This window comes from Pseudophryne corroboree, chromosome 6, assembly GCF_028390025.1.
Source record: "Pseudophryne corroboree isolate aPseCor3 chromosome 6, aPseCor3.hap2, whole genome shotgun sequence".
Taxonomy (NCBI): Eukaryota; Metazoa; Chordata; class Amphibia; order Anura; family Myobatrachidae; genus Pseudophryne; species Pseudophryne corroboree.
The window spans coordinates 262,948,055-262,970,552 of record NC_086449.1 but is presented as its reverse complement, the minus strand read 5'-3'; the positions used below and the strand labels follow the sequence as shown (position 1 = coordinate 262,970,552).

At 45.4% G+C, this 22,498-nt stretch overlaps 1 protein-coding gene across 3 annotated transcripts in view; it reads right to left on the bottom strand.

Annotated features, from left to right (window-relative positions):
- Positions 1-22,498, bottom strand: part of HDGFL3 (HDGF like 3) — a 141,709-nt gene that overhangs the window by 65,431 nt on the left and 53,780 nt on the right. For all 3 annotated transcript variants that reach the window (XM_063925968.1, XM_063925966.1, XM_063925967.1), the window contains exon 3: positions 7,817-7,955. In XM_063925968.1, the coding sequence (XP_063782038.1) occupies positions 7,817-7,955 (139 nt within the window). The remainder of the gene's footprint in view (positions 1-7,816; positions 7,956-22,498) is intronic.

The window sequence follows — 22,498 nt, the reverse complement described above, 5'->3', positions numbered from 1 at the left end:
TTGCCGGCCGTCTCATGTCGTCAACCGACCTTGCAGCGTGTTGACATTATCACGTAATTCCTTAAATAAGCCATCCATTCCGGTGTCGACTCCCTAGAGAGTGACATCACCATTACAGGCAATTGCTCCGCCTCCTCACCAACATCGTCCTCATACATGTCGACACACACGTACCGACACACAGCACACACACAGGGAATGCTCTGATAGAGGACAGGACCCCACTAGCCCTTTGGGGAGACAGAGGGAGAGTTTGCCAGCACACACCAAAAACGCTATAATTATACAGGGACAACCTTTATATAAGTGTTTTTCCTTTATAGCATTTTAATATATATAGTCATATCGCCAAATAAGTGCCCCCCCTCTCTGTTTTAACCCTGTTTCTGTAGTGCAGTGCAGGGGAGAGCCTGGGAGCCTTCCCACCAGCATTTCTGTGAGGGAAAATGGCGCTGTGTGCTGAGGAGAATAGGCCCCGCCCCCTTTTCGGCGGGCTTCTTCTCCCGTTTTTCTGAGACCTGGCAGGGGTTAAATACATCCATATAGCCCCCAGGGGCTATATGTGATGTATTTTTAGCCAGAATAAGGTACTATCATTGCTGCCCAGGGCGCCCCCCCCAGCGCCCTGCACCCTCAGTGACCGCTGCTATGAAGTGTGCTGACAACAATGGCGCACAGCTGCAGTGCTGTGCGCTACCTTATGAAGACTGAAAAGTCTTCTGCCGCCGGTTTCTGGACCTCTTCACTTTTCGGCATCTGCAAGGGGGTCGGCGGCGCGGCTCCGGGACGAACCCCAGGGTGAGACCTGTGTTCCGACTCCCTCTGGAGCTAATGGTGTCCAGTAGCCTAAGAAGCCAATCCATCCTGCACGCAGGTGAGTTCACTTCTCTCCCCTAAGTCCCTCGATGCAGTGAGCCTGTTGCCAGCAGGACTCACTGAAAATAAAAAACCTAACAAAACTTTTACTCTAAGCAGCTCTTTAGGAGAGCCACCTAGATTGCACCCTTCTCGGCCGGGCACAAAAATCTAACTGAGGCTTGGAGGAGGGTCATAGGGGGAGGAGCCAGTGCACACCACCTGATCCTAAAGCTTTTACTTTTGTGCCCTGTCTCCTGCGGAGCCGCTATTCCCCATGGTCCTGACGGAGTCCCCAGCATCCACTAGGACGTCAGAGAAATATATATATTTACTACGCATGAGATTACTGACATACTGGCTTCGCTTCTGGATCAAAAATTGGCTCCCTTGAAGGATTCATTGGACTCCGCTCTTACCCAATTGAATCATCATGATCAACGTATATCGGAGGCGGAGCAAAGAATCTCAGACCTTGAGGATGATTTAACGACGGCCAGAACGGCGCTCACTGAACAGGATAAAATAGTGACGTCCATGCAAGAGAAACTTGAAGATTTAGAGAACAGAAATAGAAGAAGTAATGTGCGCCTTATAGGACTCCCGGAAACGGTGAAACCTTACGAACTTATGAACTTGGTCTCTCAGTGGTTGCCAAGGGAATTGGGATGTATATCTGATTCTGAATCACTGCTGATTGAACGTGTTCACCGTATCGGTCCGGATCGACAATCTACCAAAGATAGACCTAGACCGGTTATCACGAAGTTTTTAAATTACGCTGATAAGGCCCGCCTGCTCGATGCTTATAGAAAACGTTCCACTCTCAAGTACCAAGAGTCCAAGATCCTGCTTTTTCAGGACTTCTCATATATGGTGGCTGCAAAGAGACGAGAGTTTTCCCCGATATGCAAACGCATGTTCGAGATGGAGCTCCGGTTTGCTCTACTTTATCCGGCTAAGCCGAGGGTCACATACTCAGGAAAATCCTATTTCTTTGATACTCCGCAAGCTGCAAAAAACTTTGTGGACTCATTGGCTTCTTCACGTCCATCTAGGATGGATGATGCGGATTGACACTACAGAATTTCATCTTGTGGACATCTTTAAATTCATTGAACATTCAGGTTATGGATGACGGTTTATAGTTTGGAATGTTTTTGGTTTCTTGCAGGCTGTTTAATGCTTAGCTATGCTGTGATATTTCAAGGGTGTTGCTGGAGTCTTACAAGGACCAAACTTCTTGTTGAAAATCTCATATCTAGGTGTACCTTTACCTATTTCTTCTTCGGCTCGCTCGCCCTCTTTTTCTTATTCTCTTTCTGCATCTCACTGATTTCCCTTCTTTTTTTTCTTCTTTTTCTTGTTCTTATCCTATTTTCTCAGCTTTTAAAATGCTCTAGTACTAAATGTCCGTCTAGTTCGAAATCCGTATTGTCACACGAGTATGATTGTGTCCTGCAATGTTCTGCAGGGCTGCTGCTCAGTCGGACATACTACTGGGTTCTTATAAGGTTAAAATGGTTTATGATTGTTGAAAATTTAATTGTGGTTAACACACATGATTTTTTCCTACTACATGTGATATGTTTACATTTCCCCCCATTGGGCCGGTATTCACCTCCCCCTTGTCCGCTCGCTGGGACGGGTAAGGATTTTCCAAAGGAAGTTTATACTGTTATGACTTGGCCTAGGGTGGGTATTGGTTAAATGACAGCAACTGTAAATCCTTCTAAAACGATAAAAACGGCCCTTAAATTAGTAAAATGGAATGTGGAGGGCTTAAATTCCCCTATAAAGAGGAAGAAGATTCTGACCCATCTAAAACGTTTACGACCGGATATAGTTTTATTACAAGAGACACACTGGAAGATTTCTGATCCCAATGTGGTAAGAGATACATGGATAGGAGATTTCAAAACAGCATCCTATACATCAAAACAAAGAGGGGTTATGATTATTTTTAGCAAATTTCTTGTTTATAATATTAGTGACAGCTTGGTAGACCCTGAGGGAAGGTATCTATTTTTAAAACTGACTATACATGGTATATCTTACACGATTGCTAATATTTATGCTCCCACGGGACCTAATGCCCTCTTTTTCACGGATATTTATACAAAGTTGCAGGACTGGGTAGAAGGTGCTATTATTCTGGGTGGGGACTTTAACTGTGTTCAATTGACAGGACTGGACAGATCCACAGCTGCCACTACCCATGGCTCAGCTGCTCCCCTATCGCTTTCGTTGCTGACTAATACGATGGGATTGTGTGATCCCTGGAGGTGCCAACATCCAGATTCTCGTGAGTATACGTTTTACTCACACCCTCATCATTCCTCGTCCAGATTAGATTATTGGCTGATCACGGATACTCTTTTGCAACAGGTAGTACACTCCCAGATAGATCCAATTCTCCTTTCTGACCATGCTCCGGTGTGGTTCACTATAAAGTTAAACACTCCAATACCACGTTCTTATAATTGGAAGTTTCCAGCTTATATGGAAAAATCTTCAGATTTCCGCCTACATCTTGAACAGTCATTTCTAAATTATAAAACTGATAATATGGAACATATCGGGGACATCAACCTATTTTGGTCCGCCTCGAAGCCGGTAATACGGGGTCAGATCATGGAGTATGTCTCCAGGAGACGCAAGGCACTGAATAATCAATTAAATGATCTTAGTCAAAATTTAACTAGAACTTATGATATACTCTCTTCACATTATTCACTTGAAAACCGCCAGGCTTATCTTACTGCTAAACAACAATACGATGCCCTATGCACTGAGCGGGCAAGCTTTTCTCATGATATTCATAGAAACAAGTTTTTTAGAACTGGCAATAAATCGGGCAGGTTGTTGGCAAATTTGGTTCGGTCGTACTCTGCTCCTTCACGCATCACTCAACTGTCAACTGATCTCACCTCTCACGTTTTGGATACTCCTGCTATCTCGGAGGAATTCTTACGTTACTACCAAATTTTGTATAAATCTCCTCCTGATCATCCAATGGAGGGCCAGAGATTTTTGGATAAGGCAGGACTTCCGGTGTTGACGGAGGAAGAGAGAGAATCTCTGACGACGCCAATTCAGGAACCTGAAATATTATCTCTAATCAAATTGTTGAAAAAGGGGAAGTCCCCTGGGCCGGATGGTTTTGGGGCGGAGTATTACCGAATGCTGGCTCCTCACTTAATGCCTTATATGCTAGCTCTTTTTAATTCTATATTACAAGGGAATCCAGCCCCGACCGGGTTTGATGAGGCTAGAATAGTGGTCTTTCCGAAACCGGGAAAAGATCCCAAGTATGTCCAATCTTATAGGCCGATCTCCTTACTAAACCAGGACTTGAAATTATTTACCAAATTACTAGCGTTTAGACTTCAGCCCATTTTACAGCGAATTTTACACCCAGCTCAAAATGGGTTTGTTAGAAACAGAACTTCAGTACATAATATCCGTACTTTAATGGCAGCGATATATAGCTCGAGACAATCAAAGTCTCACAAAGCCCTTATAGTCAGTTGTGATGCAGACAAGGCATTTGACCGTGTCTCCTGGGCTCATATATTGCGAGTCCTACATGCCCAACATTTTGGTACTAAGTTTATTGATGTTTTTAAAACACTATATGCCACTCCACAAGTGTATATCACGATCAATGGATTAAACACAAAATCGTTTCAGTTATATAGGGGTACAAGACAGGGGTGCCCCCTCTCCCCCTTGTTATTTAATCTGGCTTTAGACCCGCTCATACGCACGTTCATAAGTGATGTATCTTGGAAAGGTATCGAAGTGGGCTCTCACACTATAAAGGTCTCCGCTTTTGCGGATGATCTTCTACTATATTTCAGTGACCCCATGACATCCTTTCCCTCACTATTGACCGCACTAGAGAATTTTAACTTAATATCAGGATTTTTAATTAATTTTGACAAGACTGAGGCACTGGCACTGGGTGGAGACGCGAGGGTGGGATGGGATGATGCGTTCCCATTTAAATGGGCGCATAACTACATAACATATCTTGGTATACGTGTATCATCTGATCCCTCGGAATTATACTCTTTAAACTTTTCTTATTATATTAATAGGATGATCGAGGACTTTACGAGATGGTAACATCTGCCAATTTCTTACTTGGGTAGGTGTCACTTGTATAAAATGGTGTCTTTTCCTCGCCTACTTTACCCGATACAGATGCTTCCGTTTTTGCTATTAAAAAAAGATATACATACACTAAATAAAGCCATTACTAAATTTATATGGGCGAATAAGCGTCCTCGTATAGCGCTGTTCAAATTAAAACAACCACCCTCACTTGGAGGAGTTAATCTCCCCTGCCCGGAAGATTACTCCTTAGCAGCTAATTATAGATGCGCCCTAGATTGGATAGGTAACGGAGACAATTTTGTTAACAAGGCTCTGGAACAAGCTTTGTATCCCAGTTATGATTTGGTACAGATACTACATTTTCCGAATTCCTTTATATTACAGGATATTAAATCAATTCCATTATTATATGCTCCTTACAAGGCGTGGCAGCAAATTAGAAAACGTTCTAAACTCACTCTGACTCATTCCTTGTTCCAGCCTTTAGTTGGGAACCCGGCTTTTCAGGGAGGGGATGCGGGCAGGATTGTACGTGGTTGGCACCTCCAGGGACTCCGTTCATTGTTTAAATTTTTGAATGATGACTGTTCGGCGGTATTATCGCTGTCCCAATTACAAACTAGATACCCGACTTTGAAATTTCCCTTTTTTGCATATTTTCAGATGCGTAGTTTTGCTACACACATTATGACACACCTACAGCCCATTGATCGTACTTTTCTACTGGATGGAATTGTACGACGACGTTTAGACTCCCCCCATTCTGCATCTTTAATATACTCTTACACCAGACGGAAGATTGACTATACTAAACTTACTGCGGGCATAGCTAAATGGAAGGATGTCTTTCCGGGAGTGGATTTGCACACTATTATTAAATGGTCTAATTTGCTTAATAAACAATTGGTATCTTCCTCTTATGCAGAGATGCATTTAAAAATTTTACATAGAGCTTACTATACCCCTAGGCTGCGATTCCTTACAGGGGCAGCAGACAATTCTCAATGTTTCAAATGCAAGTCCCCCGATGCTGATATTATACACTGTTTATGGTCTTGCCCAATTATACAATCATTCTGGGAACTAATACAGGTGTACATCGGGGTTAACTTGGGTATACCATTTACAATGACAATGGCATGGGCCCTTTGGAATTATGTAGAACCTTACACTCCCGCTTTATCCAAGGGTACAAGACTGCTTCTGGCTCGCATTGCAGCAGCAGCAAAGAAAACAATACTATCTCAGTGGATACAAAAAGATCATATTCCTGTGTCTCTTGTGTTACCACGGTTAATATTTCTATTCCAAATGGATTGGACAGAATGTTCTCTAGATGTTGAATCTCGTGCTCCTAAGTTTTTTGCAATATGGCTGCCTTTTTTGATCACATTACCTGTGAACACCAAAGAAAGTATACGTAAAGTGGTACGGTTAACGACGTGGTATAATATGGCAACCCTCACCGATGGGTCGCCACCGTTTTGAGCTTCTTTAGATAGGTCTTTTGCCGTTGGACTTTTAACACCTCACTTATAAATATAGTCATACATATGTATAATTGACTAATTTTGATGTACTGTATTTCATGATCATTAGGGTTTATACTATTTTGTTTCGCAATTTCCCACATTTAACATGTCACAATAATATACGGACAGTGGATTTCTATGTTCGCCTTTATTGATATGTATTAATACTGTTACATGTGTGTTACTTTTCTTCTCTTCAATAAACACAATTTAAAAAAAAAATATATATATAATAACCCATTTAGGTTCCAACTTGAAATTTGAGATGGAAACTCTAAGCATCAAGGAATAAACACAAACCATATGGGTTTTTTTAATTTGTTTTTAAGTGTTTTAGTCTGTGACCTTGAAATATTGATGCCTTAAGCCAAGTAATGTGGTATATTAAATTAAAGCCTGTTGTGTTCTTTTTTAACTTGGAAATATTTTATTCCTAGCCTGAGAAAATTAGGTTTTGTATACTGACAAGTACATTTTTGACATATTCAAAACTCAAAAACTACATGAGATAAAAATGTAAACAAGAAGATTTGTAATCAGCTTCAATGTTCCATTTGTTATGCAGAGTGCAATACAAATTAGGAAGGGGTGGTTTTCAGTTTGCCGGCTGTCGGGGTTCCGGCGCCGGAATCCCGAGAGCCGTCATACTGACACCGTTTCACCCTCTTGGGGGTCAACGACCCCCCTGGAGGGAGAATAGATAGCGTGGCGCGCGTAGCCCGCCACCGTGCCCGCAAGGGGCTCATTTGCGCTCGCCACACTCTCGGTATGCCGGCGTTCGGGATTCCGGCGCCGGTATGCTATGCGCCGGGACCCCGACAGCCGGCATACCCTACTACACCCATAAGGAAGACCATGGTAAATAAAAGTTATTAAAAATTGGATCAGATGATATAGAATGACCCATCTTGGGAGCACATAATACATAATATTAATTATACAAAGGGACAACTGCTTGCACTTAGCTAGTTCATATACAAGAGTGCAGTTTCAATTAAGATATAAGAATGGATTAAATTAGATGAAATTATCACTCAGTTGAAAAATAGGATTATAAAATAAGGCTACTAAAAAGCTTTATAAATTTGTAAATGGTTTAAAAACGTATCAGGACAGAAAATTCTAAAGTTGTGACCATGGATTGAAACGGTCAGTAATCCCACAGAAGGCCACAATTTAGCCGGAGATCAAGAGTTTTCACTCAACTGCACAATTCAGATTTAGTTGCCTGTAAATCTTTATTTTAGATCTAAATGATTAAATTATTATACTATGGTATGTTACTGGTAATTATAAACTTTGATTACCTGATAACCAGTAAATTTAACACCAGGGTTGTTTTCAATCTCCCACAATCCTTCGTTGAATCCTTTCCGCTTGTTTGACTTTCCAAATTTGTCCTTAAATTCCTTGTAGGGGAAAAGATCTTTTGGTCCCAAAAATGCACTAAAGTAAGGCAAGAAGCAAAACTCTTACATATATAATGGACCTGGAGATCCAAATACAAATTGTAATACATTATTGCTTGGAATCGCTGGTATTTTGCCAATTTGTGCAAAGTTGTTTTTACAGACTCTGATTATGAAATACATGAATGTTGTACTATTACCGATGAAGGAATTTATTAAGCTAGACATAGGGCCTAGTTCATGTTTGCACGCAATCGCTGATTATCTGCAGACTGTGCATGCGTAGCAATTGTAAAGGTTCCTTTGCAATCACGCGCACAGTGAGGATATCATAGCAGAGTGATTGACAGGATGTAACCGTTTGTGGTTGGGAACAGAGAGTGGCAACAAAAACACAGGCGTGTCATGGCCATTAGCGGGGCATGTATCTGCAATCATGTACGTACAAAAAACGTATAGGCTGCGTATGTATACGCAGTTACAAATACTGTAAGTTTGCGGTGGCTCCAGTGGACGTCATCTTTTCTGGGTGGCAGTTTCACTTGATAAGATTAGCAGTTCTGATGCCTACAAACATGAATTAGGCCCAAAGAACCCCTAAATAGTATGTTCATCCCAACTTTCTGTAAACTTAATTCTGATTTCACCAAAACAGGTATTACTTGAATCACAATCACAATTCAGTGCACCCGTACTGCTCGTGTGAGTCTTCCTATTCCATAGAACTAGTGGTAGGGTACAATACAATGGCCTTACAGAGGCCCTGAAATCTTTCCCCTGATGCAATATAAGGTAATCAGTGTAAATTATATTATAAAATCACACATCTAACATTGACAAATTACGAAACATACCACTTAGGTTAATAGTTTTGTGAGGAATATAATTACAGGTTGAGTATCCCTTATCCAAAATGCTTGGGACCAGAGGTATTTTGGATATTGGATTTTTCTGTATTTTGGAATAATTGCATACCATAATGAGATATCATGGTGAATGGACCTAAATCTAAGCACAGAATGCATTTATGTTTTATATACACCTTATATACACAGCCTGAAGGTTATTTTAGCCAATAATTTTTAGAACTTTGTGCATTAAACAAAGTGTATCTACATTCACACAATTAATTTATGTTTCATATACACCTTATACACACAGCCTGAAGGTCATTTAATACAATATTTTTAATAACTGTGTGTATTAAACAAAGTTTGTGTACATTGAGCCATCAAAAAACAAAAGTTTCACTATCTCACTCTCACTCAAAAAGTCCGTATTTCGGAATATTCCGTATTTCGGATATTTGGATATGGGATACTCAACCTGTACTGTATTCACAGAAAATAAACAAACATCTCTATTAACACACTGAATACACACTTAGAGGTTCATTTTATGTATACATGGCAATTTTGATACCACTATTGATGTATCATACTATCAATACTGTTTTGCTACATCGGTTTGAGTGTATATTCACTATAATTGATAATAACATATATGATAAGTTACTATAAATTCATATCTGGATATCATATCTATATTAGCTAAAGTATATTACATACATTTCGGTTTATGAGAATACATCTATGTGTATGCAAGAAAACTATAAACAATATGGTATATTAAGCCATTGAGAATATATTCCCAAACCCTATATATTTAATCATAGCAATTTCTTTCCATTTTCATATGTATTTCTTATTTGATAGAGGTAATATACAGCAGATTTAACAAACCCCCCCCCCATTTTCTTCTTACATTTCTAGATCTGTATTATTAATTTAATTATTAATATTATTGTTACTAATAATAATATATAAGTAAATGTACAACCTGTTTTTTGAATTTTTAACAGTCATATGGCATAGGATTGATCCAATTTTTGAGGCTATATATATTATACAGTATATACAATGTATAAAAATACTAGGGCCGGGATGTAATGAAGTCTGAGTTCAGCTTCCGTGCGGGATGCAGACAGAACTCTGGCTTTTTTTAAAGGGGAAATCATTTACAAGTCATGGTTTAGCCTTGTAAATGCTTACAGCTTTAAAAAAAAAATGTCTGAGCTCAGCCGGCAAACCGCACGGCCGCTGAACTCCGACTTTATTACATCCCGGCTTATATGTCAGTATCAAGATAATATATATACTCACATATAGACGTATTTCTATACATTTAATTGCCTACCTAACAGGAGATGGTTTAATATGTGTATAAATATTAGATCAGAGTGCACCCTTCCCAAATGAAGCCCCATACCCTCTTTTAATACTGTTTATGTTCTGAATGTCGATATTCACTGTTGGGATTTCGACGTGTCAACAGGCAGCATGCCAACCATGTGGTTTTCCATTGACAAGGTAAGTAAACCTAACTCAAACCGAAGCCTAACCCTAAGATCAGTAAAAACAGGATTTTGATACCTACCGGTAAATCCTTTTCTCCTAGTCCGTAGAGGATGCTGGGGTCCACTTCATGACCATGGGGGTATAGATGGTTCCGCAGGAGCCATGGGCACTCTTAAGACTTTTCAATGGGTGTGAACTGGCTCCTCCTTCTATGCCCCTCCTCCAGACCTCAGTTATAGTAACTGTGCCCAGGGAGACGGACATTTCGAGGAAAGGATTTACTTTAATACTAATGGTGAGATACATACCAGCTCACACCTCAACCATGCCGCACAACATGGCATTCAACATAACACACGCCAACAGGCATCAACCAATTAAAGCAAACAAGCTGAAACTAATAAAACACAACATGTGTAACTCTAATAAACAAAACTGCAGGTAAAGTACGCACTGGGATGGGCGCCCAGCATCCTCTACGGACTAGGAGAAAAGGATTTACCGGTAGGTATCAAAATCCTGTTTTCTCACCTGTCCTAGAGGATGCTGGGGTCCACTTCATGACCATGGGGTTTATACCAACGCTCCAGTACGGGCGGGAGAGTGCGGATGACCCTGCAGCACCGATTGACCGAACTTGAGGTCTTCATCGGCCAAGGTGTCAAACTTGTAGAATTTTGCAAATGTGTTTAACCCCGACCAAGTAGCTGCTCGGCAAAGTTGCAATGCCGAGACCCTCTGGGCAGCCGCCCAGGATGAGCCCACCTTCCTAGTGGAATGGGCCTTCACAGACGTCGGTAACGCCAATCCAGCCGTAGTATGAGCGTGCTGATTCGTACTTCTGATCCAACGCGCAATAGTTTGCTTGGGAGCATACAGGACAAACAAAGACTCTGTTTTCCGTATTCTAACTGTTCTAGCGACATAAATCTTCAAAGCTCTATCCACATCTAGAGACTTTGACTCAGTGAACGTGTCAGTAACTACTGGCACCACAATAGGTTGGTTTAAGTGGAAAGATGAAACCACCTTTGGAAGAAAAATAAGAATTTACTTACCGATAATTCTATTTCTCGTAGTCCGTAGTGGATGCTGGGAACTCCGTAAGGACCATGGGGAATAGCGGCTCCGCAGGAGACTGGGCACAAAAGTAAAGCTTTAGGACTACCTGGTGTGCACTGGCTCCTCCCCCTATGACCCTCCTCCAAGCCTCAGTTAGGATACTGTGCCCGGACGAGCGTACACAATAAGGAAGGATTTATGAATCCCGGGTAAGACTCATACCAGCCACACCAATCACACCGTACAACTTGTGATCTGAACCCAGTTAACAGCATGATAACAGAGGAGCCTCTGGATAGATGGCTCACAACAATAACCCGATTTAGTTAACAATAACTATGTACAAGTATTGCAGACAATCCGCACTTGGGATGGGCGCCCAGCATCCACTACGGACTACGAGAAATAGAATTATCGGTAAGTAAATTCTTATTTTCTCTGACGTCCTAGTGGATGCTGGGAACTCCGTAAGGACCATGGGGATTATACCAAAGCTTCCAAACGGGCGGGAGAGTGCGGATGACTCTGCAGCACCGAATGAGAGAACTCCAGGTCCTCCTCAGCCAGGGTATCAAATTTGTAGAATTTAGCAAACGTGTTTTCCCCTGACCAAGTAGCTGCTCGTCAAAGTTGTAAAGCCGAGACCCCTCGGGCAGCCGCCCAAGATGAGCCCACCTTCCTTGTGGAATGGGCTTTTACAGATTTTGGCTGTGGCAGGCCTGCCACAGAATGTGCAAGCTGAATTGTATTACAAATCCAACGAGCAATAGTCTGCTTAGAAGCAGGAGCACCCAGCTTGTTGGGTGCATACAGGATAAACAGCGAGTCAGATTTTCTGACTCCAGCCGTCCTGGAAACATATATTTCCAAGGCCCTGACTACGTCCAACAACTTGGAGTCCTCCAAGTCACTAGTAGCCGCAGGTACCACAATAGGTTGGTTCAGATGAAACACTGAAACCACCTTAGGGAGAAAATGAGGACGAGTCCTCAATTCCGCCCTGTCTGAATGGAAGATCAGATAAGGGCTTTTACAGGATAAAGCCCGCCAATTCTGACACGCGCCTGGCCGAGGCCAGGGCCAACAACATGACCACTTTCCATGTGAGATATTTTAACTCCACAGATTCAAGTGGTTCAAACCAATGTGACTTTAGGAACCCCAAAACTACATTGAGATCCCAAGGTGCCACTGGAGGCACAAAAGGAGGCTGTATATGCAGTACCCCTTTTACAAACGTCTGAACTTCAGGAACTGAAGCTAGTTCTTTCTGGAAGAAAATTGACAGGGCCGAAATTTGAACCTTAATGGACCCCAATTTTAGGCCCATAGACACTCCTGTTTACAGGAAATGCAGGAATCGACCTAGTTGAAATTCCTCCATCGGGGCCTTACTGGCCTCGCACCACGCAACATATTTTCGCCAAATGCGGTGATAATGCTTTGCGGTTACATCCTTCCTGGCTTGATCAGGGTAGGGATGACTTCATCCGGAATGCCTTTTTCCTTCAGGATCCGGCGTTCAACCGCCCTGCCGTCAAACGCAGCCGCGGTAAGTCTTGGAATAGACAGGGTCCTTGCTGGAGCAGGTCCCTTCTTAGAGGTAGAGGCCACAGGTCCTTCGTGAGCATCTCTTGAAGTTCCGGGTACCAAGTCCTTCTTGGCCAATCCGGAGCCCCGAGTATAGTTCTTACTCCCCTCCGTCTTATAATTCTCAGTACTTTTGGTATGAGAGGAAGAGGAGATAAACACATACACTGACTGGTACACCCACGGTGTTACAAGAGCGTCCACAGCTATTGCCTGAGGGTCCCTTGACCTGGCGCAATACCTGTCCAATTTTTTGTTTAGGCGGGACGCCATCATGTCCACCTTTGGTTTTTCCCAACGGTTTACAATCATGTGGAAGACTTCTGGGTGAAGTCCCCACTCTCCCGAGTGGAGGTCGTGCCTGCTGAGGAAGTCTGCTTCCCAGTTGTCCACTCCCGGAATGAACACTGCTGACAATGCTATCACATGATTTTCCGCCCAGCGAAAAATCCTTGCAGCTTCTGCCATTGCCCTCCTGCTTCTTGTGCCGCCCTGTCTGTTTACGTGGGCGACTGCCGTGATGTTGTCCGACTGGATCAGCACCGGCTGACCTTGAAGCAGAGGTCTTGCTTGGCTTAGTGCATTGTAAATGGCCCTTAGCTCCAAAATATTTATGTGAAGTGATGTCTCCAGGCTTGACCACAAGCCCTGGAAATTTCTTCCCTGTGTGACTGCTCCCCAGCCTCGCAGGCTGGCATCCGTGGTCACCAGGACCCAGTCCTGAATGCCGAATCTGCGGCCCTCTAGAAGATGAGCACTCTGCAACCACCACAGGAGAGACACCCTTGTCTTTGGTGACAGGGTTAACCGCTGATGCATCTGAAGATGCGATCCGGACCATTTGTCAAGCAGGTCCCACTGGAAAGTTCTTGCGTGGAATCTGCCGAATGGAATTGCTTCGTAGGAAGCCACCATTTTTCCCAGGACCCTTGTGCACTGATGCACTGACACTTGGCCTGGTTTTAGGAGGTTTCTGACTAGTTCGGATAACTCCCTGGCTTTCTCCTCCGGGAGAAACACCTTTTTCTGGACTGTGTCCAGGATCATCCCAAGGAATAGAAGACGTGTCGTCGGGATCAGCTGCGATTTTGGAATATTGAGAATCCAACCGTGCTGCCGCAACACTACTTGAGATAGTGCTACCCCGACTACCAACTGTTCCCTGGATCTTGCCCTTATCAGGAGATCGTCCAAGTAAGGGATAACTAAAACTCCCTTCCTTCGAAGGAGTATCATCATTTCGGCCATTACTTTGGTAAAGACCCGGGGTGCCGTGGACAAACCAAACGGCAGCGTCTGAAACTGATAGTGACAGTTCTGTACCACAAACCTGAGGTACCCTTGGTGAGAAGGGTAAATTGGGACATGGAGATAAGCATCCTTGATGTCCAGAGACACCATATAATCCCCTTCTTCCAGGTTCGCAATCACCTCTCTGAGTGACTCCATCTTGAATTTGAACCTTTGTATGTAAGTGTTCAAGGATTTCAGATTTAAAATAAGTCTCACCAAGCCGTCCGGTTTCGGTACCACAAACAGCGTGGAATAATACCCCTTTCCCTGTTGTAGGAGGGGTACCTTGATTATCACCTGCTGGGAATACAGCTTGTGAATGGCTTCTGCTGCAGCCTTTTTCCTCTCCCTCTGCCACGGGGCAGAAATGAGGAGCCTTTTGCCCGCTTGCCCTTATGGGGCCGAAAGGACTGCGCCTGATAATACGGCGTCTTCTTATGTTGAGAGGCTACCTGGGGTAAAAATGTGGATTTCCCAGCCGTTGCCGTGGCCACCAGGTCTGTTAGACCTACCCCAAATAACTCCTCCCTTTTATAAGGCGATACTTCCATATGCCTTTTGGAATCAGCATCACCTGACCACTGTCTTGTCCATAACCCTCTTCTGGCAGAAATGGACAGCGCACTTACTCTTGATGCCAGTCGGCAAATATCCCTCTGTGCATCACGCATATATAGAAATGCATCTCTTAAATGCTCTATAGTCAGTAATATACTGTCCCTATCTAGGGTATCAATATTGTCAGTCAGGGAATCCGACCAAGCCACCCCAGCACTGCACATCCAGGCTGAGGCGATTGCTGGTCGCAGTATCACACCCGTGTGAGTGTATATACATTTTTAGGATATTTTCCTGCTTTCTGTCAGCAGGTTCCTTAAGGGCGGCCGTATCCGGGGACGGTAGTGCCACCTGTTTAGACAAGCGTGTGAGCGCTTTATCCACCCTAGGGGGTGTTTCCCAACGTGCCCTATCCTCTGGCGGGAAGGGGTATGATGCTAATAACTTTTTAGGAATTAACAGTTTTTATCGGGGGAAACCCACGCATCATCACACACTTCATTTAATTCCTCAGATGCAGGAAAAACTACAGGCAGTTTTTTCTCACCCAACATAATACCCTTTTTAGTGGTACTGGTATTATCAGAAATATGTAAAACATTTTCCATAGCCTCAATCATGTAACGTGTGGCCCTACTGGAAGTCACATTCGTCTCTTAATCGTCGACACTGGAGTCAGTATCCGAGTCGGCGTCTGTATCTGCCATCTGAGGTAACGGGCGTTTTAGAGCCCCTGATGGCTTTTGAGACACCTGGACAGGCACAGGCTGAGTAGCCGGCTGTCTCATGTCATCAATCTTTTGTAAAGAGCTGACACTGTCACGTAATTCCTTCCATAAGCTCAGCCACTCAAGTGTCGACTCCCTAGGGGGTGACATCTCCATTACAGGCAATTGCTCCGCCTCCACACCATTTTCCTCCTCATACATGTCGACACAATCGTACCGACACACAGCACACACACAGGGAATGCTCTGATAGAGGACAGGACCCCACTAGCCCTTTGGGGAGACAGAGGGAGAGTATGCCAGCACACACCAGAGCGCTATATATATACAGGGATAACCTTATAGAAGTGTTTTTCCCCTTATAGCTGCTGTTTTATTAATACTGCGCCTAATTAGTGCCCCCCTCTCTTTTTTAACCCCCTTCTGTAGTGTAGTAACTGCAGGGGAGAGCCAGGGAGCTTCCCTCCAACGGAGCTGTGAGAGAAAATGGCGCCAGTGTGCTGATGAGATAGGCTCCGCCCCTTTTTCGCTGACTTTTCTCCCGCATTTTTATGGATTCTGGCAGGGGTTAAAATACATCCATATAGCCCTGGGGGTTATATGTGATGTATATTTGCCAGCCAAGGTGTTTTTATTGCTGCTCAGGGCGCCCCCCCCCCAGTGCCCTGCACCCTCAGTGACTGCAGTGTGAGGTGTGTATGAGGAGCAATGGCGCACAGCTGCAGTGCTGTGCGCTACCTTGGTGAAGACTGATGTCTTCTGCCGCCGATTTTCCGGACCTCTTCTTGCTTCTGGCTCTGTAAGGGGGCCGGCGGTGCGGCTCTGGGACCGGACTCCGAGGCTGGGCCTGTGTTCGGTCCCTCTGGAGCTAATGGTGTCCAGTAGCCAAGAAGCCCAAGCTGGCTGCAAGCACGCAGGTTCGCTTCTTCTCCCCTTAGTCCCTCGATGCAGTGAGCCTGTTGCCAGCAGGTCTCACTGAAAATAAAAAACCTAAAACTAAACTTTCACTAAGAAGCTCAGGAGAGCCCCTAGTGTGCACCCTTCTCGGCCGGGCACAAAAATCTAACTGAGGCTTGGAGGAGGGTCATAGGGGGAGGAGCCAGTGCACACCAGGTAGTCCTAAAGCTTTACTTTTGTGCCCAGTCTCCTGCGGAGCCGCTATTCCCCATGGTCCTTACGGAGTTCCCAGCATCCACTAGGACGTCAGAGAAATGTTGATGAGTTCTCAACTCTGCCCTATCTTCATGGAAGATCAGGTAAGGGCTCTTGTGAGACAAGGCCCCCAACTCAGACACCCGCCGTGCGGATGCCAATGCCAAAAGCAGCACCACTTTCCAAGTGAGAAACTTCAACTCTATCTCTAGTAGAGGCTCAAACCAATCCGATTGAAGAAACTGCAACACCACATTAAGGTCCCATGGTGCCACTGGAGGCACAAATGGAGGCTGGATGTGCAGAACATCTTTCACGGAGGTCTGAACCTCTGGAAGAGAGGCCAATTTTTTTTGGAAGAACACTGACAAGGCCAAAATCTGGACCTTGATTGACCCCAATCGGAGGCCCGCCTCCACACCAGCCTGCAGAAAATGGAGAAAACGTCCCAACTGAAACTCTTCCGTAGGAGCCTTCTTGGATTCACACCAAGACACATATTTTCTCCAAATACGGTGGTAATGTTTCGACGTTACTCCTTTCCTGGCCTGAATAAGGGTGGGGATGACTTCCTTACGGGCTAGGATCCGGCGCTCTACAGCCATGCCGTCAAACGTAGCCGCAGTAAGTCTTCATACACGCACGGCTCCTGCTGCAGCAGGTCCTCGCGAAGAGGAAGAGGCCGAGGATCTTCTATGCGCAACTCCTGAAGATCTGGGTACCAAGCCCTCCTTGGCCAGTCTGGGGCAATGAAGATTGCTCGAACTCTTGTTCTCCTTATGATCCTGAACACCTTTGGGATCAGAGGAAGTGGAGGGAAGACATACACCGACCAAAACACCCACTGGGCCACTAGTGCATCCACTGCTATTGCTTGAGGGACTCTCGACCTAGAACAATATTTCTGAAGCTTCTTGTTGAGACAAGATGCCATCATGTCTACTTGAGGAACTCCCCAAAGACTTGTCACCTCTGCGAAGACTTCTTGGTGGAGGCCCCACTCTCCTGGATGGAGATCGTGTCTGCTGAGGAAGTCTGCTTCCCAGTTGTCTACTCCCGGAATGAAAATTTCCAACAGAGCCTTTACATGTCTTTCTGCCCAGAGGAGGATCTTCGTCACCTCTGCCATTGCCGCTCTGCTTTTCGTTCCGCCCTGCCTGTTTATGTACGCGACTGCTGTTACATTGTCCGACTGGATCTGCACGGAATGATCTTGAAGAAGATGTACCGCTTGTTGAAGGCCGTTGTTAATGGCTCTCAATTCCAGCACGTTTATGTGAAGGCAGGCTTCCTGACTTGACCATTTTCCTTGGAAGCTTTCCCCCTGAGTGACAGATCCCTAGCCTCGGAGACTTGCATCCGTGGTTACCAGGACCCAGTCCTGAATCCCGAACCTGCGTCACTCTAGTAGGTGAGAACTGTGTAGCCACCACAGGAGCGAAATCCTGGCTTTTGACGACAGGATTATCTTCCGGTGCCTGTGTAGGTGGGATCCCAACCATTTGTCCAACAGGTCCCACTGGAATACCCTGGCATGGAACCAGCCAAACTGTATGGCCTCGTAGGCTGCCAACATCTTCCCCAACAACCGAATGCACTGATGGATCGACACACTTGATGGTTTCAATATCTGTTTTACCAATTTCTGGATTTCCAGAGCCATTTCCACCGGAAGAAATACTCTCTGAACTTCTGTGTCCAGAATCATCCCGAGAAAAGACAATCTTGTCGTCGGTTCCAACTGTGACTTTGGATAATTTATGATACAACCGTGTTGTTGGAGTATTGACAGGGAGAGTGTGATGTTTTGTAACAACTGCTCCCTGGATCTTGCCTTTATCAGGAGATCGTCTAGATAAGGAATTATATTGACTCCGTTTTGACGCAGGAGAACCATCATCTCCGCCATCACCTTGGTGAATACCCTCGGCGCCGTGGAGAGACCGAAAGGTAACGTCTGGAATTGGTAATGGCAATCCTGAACTGCAAATCTCAGATAAGCCTGGTAAGGAGGATAAATGGGAACATGCAGGTAAGCATCTTTTATGTCTACAGACGGGTTCACTACGGGTGGCCGGCGGTCGGGCTCCCGGCGACCAGCATCCCGGCGCCGGGAGCCCGACCGCCGGCTTACCGACAGCTTGGCGAGCGCAAATGAGCCCCTTGCGGGCTCGCTGCGCTCGCCACGCTACGGGCACGGTGGCGCGCTACGCGCGCCACACTATTTTATTCTCCCTCTATGGGGGTCGTGGACCCCCACGAGGGAAAATAAGTGTCGGTAAGCCGGCGGTCGGGCTCCCGGCGCCGGTATACTGAGCGCCGGGAGCCCGACCGCCGGCAAACAGAAGACCACCCCTACAGACACCATGTAGTCCCCCTCCTCCAGACTGGAAATCACTGCCCTCAGTGATTCCATTTTTAACTTGAATCGTTTCAAGTAGAGATTCAGATTTTTCAGGTTTAGGATCGGTCTGACAAAGCCGTACGGCTTCGGAACTACAAAAAGGCTTGAATAAAATCCATCCCCTTGTTGTGGCAAAGGTACCAGGACTATGACCTGATCCTGACATAATTTTTGGATTGCCGCTGTTACTGCTTCCCTTTAAAGAAGAGCAACTGGCAAGGTCGATTTGAAAAATCGGCACGGGGAAACGTCTTGAAACTCCAGCTTGTATCCCTGGGACACTATTTGTAACACCCAGGGATCCAGGCCAGACAGAATCCAACCTTGGCTGAACAGTTTGAGACGTGCCCCCACCCGAGCGGCCTCCCGCAAAGGAGCCCCAGCGTCATGCTGAAGATTTGGCAGAAGTAGGGGTAGACTTCTGCTCCTGGGAACCTGAAGCTGCTGTGGACTTCTTTCCCTTTCCCCTTCCACTACCCGCAAAGAAGGGGGAACCTCTCGCTTTTTTGTATTTATTGGGCCGAAAGGACTGCATGTGCGGGTGATATGTCTTTTTTGCCGGTGCAGGCGCAGAAGGCAAAAATGTCGACTTACCTGCGGTAGCCGCAGAGACTAACACATCCAGTCCATCGCCAAATAAGGCCTCACCTTTATATGGGAGAGCCTCCATATTTCTTTTGGAATCTGCATCCGCGTTCCACTGGTGAGTCCACAACGCCCGCCGAGCTGATACTGCCATGGTAGCGGCTTGTGAACTCAAGAGTCCAATATCTTTCATTGCTTCTAGCATGTATGCGGCAGCGTCTTTGATATTCCCTAACTTAAGGAGTATCACATCTTTATCAATCGTGTCAATTTCTGATGACACGCTTTCTGACCATTTTTCAATAGCGCGACTCACCCACGCGCAAGCAATTGTGGGCCTGATCAGCGTACCATTGGCAACATAAATAGATTTCAATGTAGTTTCCATCTTTCGGTCTGCCGGCTCTTTTATTGAAGCTGTGCCAGGTACAGGGAGAATTACCTTCTTTGTCAACCTGGACAGTGCACTGTCTAACACAGGGGGTGACTCCCATTTTTTCGTGTCCTCCACTGGGAAAGGATAAGCTATCTGAATTCTCTTGGGAATACGAAATTTCTTTTCGGGATTCACCCACATCCCTTCAAAGAGTGTATTAAGCTCGTGGGAAGGAGGGAAAGTGACCTTAGATTTCTTTTCTTTATAGAAATAAGCCTTCTCCTGAGGTACAGGAGTGGCTTCCGTGACTTCCAGAACTTCCCTTATAGCCACAATCATATATTGTATATTTTTTGCCGATTTATGATCTATTTCTCTGGAGTCACTATCGTCGACACAAGAATCAGTGTCCGTGTCGGTATCAGTATTCACAATATTCGCAAATGGTCTCTTATGTGACCCAGAGGGGTCGCCTGCGGATGGAAGAACAGAGCCCTGAAAAATCACATCCTCCACAGATTTTCTCCAGCACTCAGCATGAGATTCAGATTTATCTAATCTCCTATTGATATGATGCATACTATCACGTATTTCTTTCACCCATGCAGGCTCTTGGTGTGCCGGCAGCGCCACCACATTATACTTCTGTGTCCCTAAAATGGTTTCCTCCGGGGAGGAACTCCCTGCCTCTGACATGTCTTACACACGTGTACAACACACACACAGACACACTGGGACTTATAGGGGACAGACCCACAGTAAAATCTGTCAGAGGGACACAGTTTAGGAGCAGCCAGTTCACAACCCCAGCGCCAGTATCTAATGCCTGTGAACACAGAATGCCCACTGACATGCAGCGCTTTTTACACAGTAAAACACACTTGTAAAGCACCAAATTCGCTTGTGCCCCCTCCTGTTTGCACCCTGATACTTGTAGTCAGTAGTGAAGGAGGACCAGCGATGTCTCTGCAGCCTGAGGAGAGAGAAAATGGCACTGAGCAGTGTGCTGGCTGCCTGAGGAAGAAGCTCCGCCCTTTTTACCTCAGAAACTTTTCATAATATTTATACTGGCCGGGGTAGGGCTGTGCCTGGGCATCTTATGCCCCCTTTTTGCCAGTTTATAGAGGTGTTTTTGCTGCCCAGGGCACCCCCCCCCCCGCACCCTATACCCTGCAGTGACTGTGTGGGGGCAGCAATGGCGCGCTGCGTTCCCGCCAGCCGCGCAGTACTTCAGCCGTCACTTTTCTTGCTAGAAGATCTGTCTTCTTCTATTCACCTGTCTTCTGGCTCTGTGAGGGGGGTGACGGCGTGCTGTGGGAGTGAGCATCTAGACACGGCTAGCGTTCAGTACCCTTCAGGAGCTAATGGTGTCCTGTCAGCCAGAAGCAGAGCCATGAAACTCTTCAGGAAGTTGGTTCCTACTTCTGCCCCCTCAGTCCCACGAAGCAGGGAGACTGTTGCCAGCAGTTCTCCCTTTTCTAAAACTGAGGTCTGGAGGAGGGGCATAGAGGGAGGAGCCAGTTCACACCCATTGAAAAGTCTTAAGAGTGCCCATGGCTCCTGCGGAACCGTCTATACCCCCATGGTCATGAAGTGGACCCCAGCATCCTCTAGGACGTATGAGAAAAAATAAGATTTTACTTACCGGTAAATCTATTTCTCGTAGTCCGTAGAGGATGCTGGGGACTCCGTAAGGACCATGGGGAGAGACGGGCTCCGCAGGAGACATGGGCACTTTAAGAAAGAATTTAGTTCCTGGTGTGCACTGGCTCCTTCCTCTCTGCCCCTCCTCCAGACCTCAGTTAGAGAACTGTGCCCAGAGGAGATGGACACTACGAGGAAAGGATTTTTGTTAATCCAAGGGCAAGATTCATACCAGCCACACCAATCACACAGTATAACTTGTGATAACAATCCAGTAAACAGTATGACAATAACATAGCATCAATTCACGCCCGATGCAACAATAACGTAACCCTTATTGAAGCAATAACTATATACAAGTATTGCAGAAGAAGTCCGCACTTGGGATGGGCGCCCAGCATCCACTACGGACTACGAGAAATAGATTTACCGGTAAGTAAAATCTTATTTTCTCTAACGTCCTAGAGGATGCTGGGGACTCCGTAAGGACCATGGGGATTATACCAAAGCTCCCAAACGGGCGGGAGAGTGCGGATGACTAAGCAGCACCGATTGAGCAAACATGAGGTCCTCCTCAGCCAGGGTATCAAACTTATAGAATTTTGCAAAGGTGTTTGTACCCGACCAAGTAGCAGCTCGACACAGTAGTGTAGTGCCGAGACCCCTCGGGCAGCCGCCCAAGAAGAGCCCACTTTCCTAGTGGAATGGGCCTTGACCGATTTTGGTAACGGCAAACCAGCCGTAGAATGCGCTTGCTGAATCGTGTTACAGATCCAGCGAGCCAGAGTCTGCTTTGAAGCAGGGCCGCCAAGCTTGTTGGCTGCATACAGA